This window comes from Triticum urartu, chromosome 2A (assembly GCF_056163025.1).
Source record: "Triticum urartu cultivar PI428250 chromosome 2A, HENAU_Tu73, whole genome shotgun sequence".
Lineage (NCBI taxonomy): Eukaryota > Viridiplantae > Streptophyta > Magnoliopsida > Poales > Poaceae > Triticum > Triticum urartu.
Genome location: NC_141874.1, coordinates 69,611,229 through 69,616,659, shown reverse-complemented (window position 1 = coordinate 69,616,659; position 5,431 = coordinate 69,611,229). Strand labels below are relative to the sequence as shown.

The window sequence follows — 5,431 nt, the reverse complement described above, 5'->3', positions numbered from 1 at the left end:
TTGTGAGCTTGTGGTGCCTCTGTCACAACCCTAGCTTGCTAGCTAACCAATAGATTTCCCATTGTTCATTGTCGTTGCACTACGAACACCATGCCAACCATACTATATGGATCTCCAACCAAAAAAGATGCAGCATCAAACCACTAAAAATTAAACAGTGTCGGTTGTCATGTTACACCAAATGGAGAATGGCTTGAAATGTGTCAGCTATATAAACAGGTGTATGTGGTCATGGTAATGCAGGTCATTACACAGAGTTTTCATCTGAACAGGGTTAGTGCCTGCTTGTACACAGAAGAATACTGATGGCAATGGCAATGGCCTCTAGTCTGTCGGTGCTGTTGCTCCTGTGCCTAGCGGCGGCCACCTCGGCGTTCCCGCAGCTTTCGCCTCAGTTCTACGCCAAGTCGTGCCCCAGGGCGCTGGCAACCATCAAGAGCGCCGTGACCGCCGCCGTGAGGAGGGAGCCCCGCATGGGAGCGTCGCTGCTCCGCCTGCATTTCCACGACTGCTTTGTCCAAGCAAGTCCCTCTCATCTATCGTGTCCCTTTAATTACTTACTACTCTCGTACTTTTATATTGCATATATTACTGCTTGTACTTAATTTAGTTGGTCTCCTAGTCACACCGTGGTCAAACTCATGACAGTATCAAAAAGCTAGTGGAATGGAACACTGCATATATATGTAGGAGTACCTAAGTGGAGTAGTCACAAGTTGACTCCAGTCATGCATGCATGGCCATTCTAATTAATCTGACTTTTCAACTCTTTGTTTACATGATTTTTTCCTTTTTGACGAAGCTACGGCGGGCTTACGCCGGCCTGAACCATTTCATTATAAGATAGAGTACATTTACAAAGGTGAGAGTTGGGGGCGAGGATGAGATTACAAGAATAGTTGGGTTACAATCTCATAGATAAGTGGAACAACATAGTACACCAATCACGCAGAAGGTTCACGGCCTGCTCGTTGAAGCATCTGTTGGACCAAAGCATGAGGTCGTCTGCAGCTGAGCGGGCGATGAGGTGGATAGGTTGCAGATCCTGCCTAAAAACTTTTGCATTTCTTCTTTTCCAGATATTCCAGAGAATAGCAATGATGATACATGACTTTTCAACATTCTTCAGTTCAAATCAATTATAACAGAATTAGAATGTACTACTACTGAATTTATCTTGACGGAAGAAATTTCTTATGTGCGTGACGCATGATGCATCAGGGCTGCGATGCGTCCGTGCTGCTGAGCGACACGGCCACCTTTACGGGCGAGCAGGGGGCAGCCCCGAACAACAATTCCATTCGAGGCATGAACGTCATCGACAACATCAAGGCGCAGGTCGAGGCCGTGTGCAAGCAGACTGTCTCCTGCGCCGACATCCTCGCCGTGGCCGCCCGTGACTCCGTTGTCGCCGTAAGATCGACCAGGCCGTGTACATGCAGTCAATTTGCTGAACGCACGCGGCAGTAAATTAACTGACCCTGTTCTTTACTAATCGCTTGCAGCTGGGAGGGCCTTCGTGGACCGTTCCTCTGGGGAGGAGGGACTCGACGACGGCGAGCCTTTCCCTGGCCAACAGCGACCTGCCTGCACCGTCCTTCGACGTTGCCAACCTCACCGCCAACTTCGCCGCCAAGGGGCTCAGCGTGACCGACATGGTCGCCCTCTCTGGCGGCCACACCATCGGACAATCGCAGTGCCGGTTTTTCAGGAGCAGGCTCTACAACGAGACCAACATCGACGCGGCCTTCGCGACATCTCTCAAGGCCAACTGCCCCCGGACGACCAGCTCCGGCAACAGCAGCCTGGCGCCGCTGGACACGACGACGCCCAACGGGTTCGACAACGCGTACTACAGCAACCTGATGTCCCAGAAGGGGCTCCTGCACTCCGACCAGGTGCTGATCAACGACGGACGCACCGCCGGCCTGGTCCGGACGTACTCGTCGGCGTCGGCGCAGTTCAACGGGGACTTCGCGGCGGCCATGGTGAGGATGGGGAACATCAGCCCGCTCACCGGAGCGCAGGGGCAGATCAGGCTAAGCTGCTCCAGGGTGAACTAAGCCACCAATCTAGAATCAAGGGGCGATCAAAGGCGACATAATAAGGCTGTGGAGTTATTGTGCTTGTGTTCTGCCATTTCTCGGATCATCATCAAGTGTGGGAGAGTAGATGGGGTGTGATGTGATGTATCTCAACTCTCAAGTGTTTCCCTTTGCTTAATTATTATATGCCCAAGTGCACATAACTTTTGTTTCTAAAAAACACGTTTGTTTCTGACGAATTCTACAAGCTTTTGTCTTCCAGTCCACACAACCATGTGGCTATATGGGAAATCATTTCCACAACCATGCGGCTATATATACGGGAAATCATTTCCCCTTTAGTTTTCCATACACTTTTGGGACAAACCAAAAAACACCTCCTCCATCCTAATAAGTTGGAGGTCTTGCTCCCTCCCCGTTCCTAAATTCTAAATACAATTTTTAGCAAGAGGAAGTTTCCTTCCTTAAAGCCAGCTCCCGCCACCGGCCACATCTCTTGTCACCCCGTCGGCTCTGCCAAGTCGAGTCAGCCGCACTGACTACACACCGCCCATTCCTAGCCCCACAACTACCTATCTCCGCCTTCAGAGCATCCTCCCACTGCCACTAACTCACTATCGGAATCAACCAGTTTGACGAGTGCCGGAAACTTTTTCAAAAGAATTTTTGTCGGGCACTCGGTAAAGTCACCAGCCAAAACTGAGTGCCAGATAAAACCCTCAGAAAAGGCAGGACACACGGCAAAGTTGTTGTTTTGCCGAGTGTCCAATATTGATAGAGTCCTGGATTAGGGCATGCTCGGCATGTCGGTTGTCCGATCTATGGGCCAGACCGAAGACCCCGTAAGCCAGTCAGCTGGTGGGCCTCGTTCGTTTGTTCCAAGAAAGCCAAGAAGGAATGATCCGAAGACTTGGCATGCACCCCAAGGTTTTGAGGTAGTCTCCAGCGTATTTGCCCCTAGGTACAACCGACTTATGTGTAACCCTAGGCACCCCTGGTATTTGTTAAACCGAGGTGCCAGGACCGTAGGGGACAGATTCATTCACATACGATCTCGCGGTGAATCACATGTACTTTGTACCCCATCCACAATCAATACGAGCAAAGTAGGATGTAGGGTTTACCTCTTCGAGAGGGTCCGAACCTGAGTAAACATATGTGCTCCTCGTGTCTTTCTTACCATCACGACTACCAGATTGGGACCCTCTATCCAAGATCTGCCAGATTTAGCTTCAACAAATACAATTGACAAAGTTTATGACACTCGGCAAAGGGGTGGACATGTGTCCCTGCTTGCCGTGGTTGACATATTTTCTTCACGTAAACTTTATTCTCCAGTGTTGAAAACTCTCCCCTATGTGAAATACGAGGTACAATGGATCAATGTGGTTGAAATACAAATAATTATGAGTATTTATCTTATGAAATAGTGATTCAAAATGAACATATGAAGGTGTATAATGGCTAGCGATCTATGAAAAATGGTAATTGTGAGGGGTCATCTCGGCGGCCCCAGTGATGCTCTGACGTGGATATAGAAACTTCAAGCTGAGGTGGAGACCTTGTCTAGCGTTTGCCCAGGCTTCTGGAAGTAACGCCCATGGGTGCCGTATCGTCCTTGAAGGACTCATTGTGACTTCTTTGTGCCCTCCTTGTAGCTTTGGGAGAAATCATACGTCCTCTCGAATTGAATGGTGGCCGTCTTTCGGTGTCTTGTCAGTCTCGAAGCCACCAACTAGGCTCCTGCATTAGTGCAGAATCAGGCTTTAGTCCTGGTTCGTAAGGATCTCTAGTCCCGGTTCTGCAACCGGCACTAAAGGGTGGGGACTAAAAGTCTCCCTTTTGTCCCGGTTCAACATGACCCGGGACCAAAGGCCCATCACGTGGCACGAGCCTGCGCCCGGGGCTGGGCTGGGGGAATTTTTTTTGAATTTTTTTCAATTTTCTGAATTAGTTGACAATTTAATCTCTAATCACCCCTCATCACTGGTCAAGTGTGAAGCACTCATTCTAAATCGTCTAACTTCCTCACCGGTCACCCATCCCTCTCACTACTCCAGACTGAGCACACTTAACTTTCGAGTTCTATTCTCTCTAGTTTCCAAGTCTGCACTTGTTGTTTTCCCGACAATAGTAAGCTGTCAATCCTATTAACCCTTAGGAGTATATCTTGAGCATGAAGTTACCGTTTGAGTTTGAAACTATTATTGTAAAAAAATTATTTATTAACACTAATATTTATTGAATAAGTAGTTTGACCAAAATTCAAAAAAACTGAAATTTTAGCATAATTTTTTTTCCTTTCAGAATTTGAGGATTCTAAAAGTTTGCAAAACGTCCTACGGCGGTCGAAATCGGAATCGGCTTTTCGTGCTGAACATTTTGATATATTATACATTTTTTTTGACATCCACTAGTAGAAAACAGGGCTTTGGTCCAGGCAGGGAAAGCCCATTAATCCCGGTTCACCCATGAACCGGGACCAATGAGGGCATAGGTCCCGGTTCATGAGGCCAGGGCGCGGGCTGGGCCTCGGGGGCCATTGGTCCCGGTTCGTTTGAGACCATTGGTCCCGGTTCCAGACACAAATCGGGACCAATGGACCTTGCTCCTGGCCCACCACCTTTAGTCTCGGTTGGTGTCTGGAACCTGGACCAAAGGTGTTTTTTACCCAAATAAAACTAAAACAAAACTATAATATTCTACAATAGCAAAAAGAATCAACTAAAAAGCTTTAATAAAACTCTAATAGGAAAAGGAATCAACTAAGAAAATCAATAAAAAATAAAATTTATGCAACTTAAATTAGATAAAATTTATGCAACTAAAAAGAATAATTTGTAGTATTATTGAAACTAAAATTATATAAAATTTATGCAACGAAAATTATCAAAGTATTTTTTGTTCAAAATATTATAAGCAAAATGAATTTTCATAAAGATCTTTTTTGTTAGAAACTTTAATAGCAAAAAGAATTATCATAAAGATTTTTTGATAGAAACTAAAATAACCAAAACTGTTTTTGAATATAATAATAAAACACAATAATATTAAATAGAAAGAAAAAGAATCAGTCCAAAAAATATTTTTATAGTAAAATTAATCACAAACTAGTGATTCACACAAATTTCAAAGAATTCAAATTTAAACCATTCAAATTTAAAAACTAATGGCACTAACAAAAAGTTTATAATTTTACTGATCTAAAAGCAAAAAGAATTTAAAAAATAAAGCAAAAAAACAAAAGAAAATAAATAATGGAAAAAAGAAAACAAAAATAGTGGGAAAATTTAAAAAAATGCCGCCTATTGGGCCACCACGACCTGAATACGACTAGAAACCCAACCGGCCTGTTCGGCCAGGATTCAGGCCCGCAGAAGGCCCAG

The 5,431-nt window shown here is 45.4% G+C and overlaps 1 protein-coding gene across 1 annotated transcript; it reads left to right on the top strand.

Moving 5' to 3' along the window:
- Positions 1-238: 238 nt before the first annotated feature.
- On the top strand, positions 239-2,223 carry LOC125535680 (peroxidase 70). Its single transcript, XM_048698746.2, has 3 exons — positions 239-521; positions 1,222-1,413; positions 1,506-2,223. Exons 1-3 carry the CDS (start codon positions 306-308, stop codon positions 2,061-2,063), a joined length of 966 nt encoding a protein of 321 aa, XP_048554703.1. The 5' UTR covers positions 239-305; the 3' UTR covers positions 2,064-2,223.
- Positions 2,224-5,431: the final 3,208 nt, after the last annotated feature.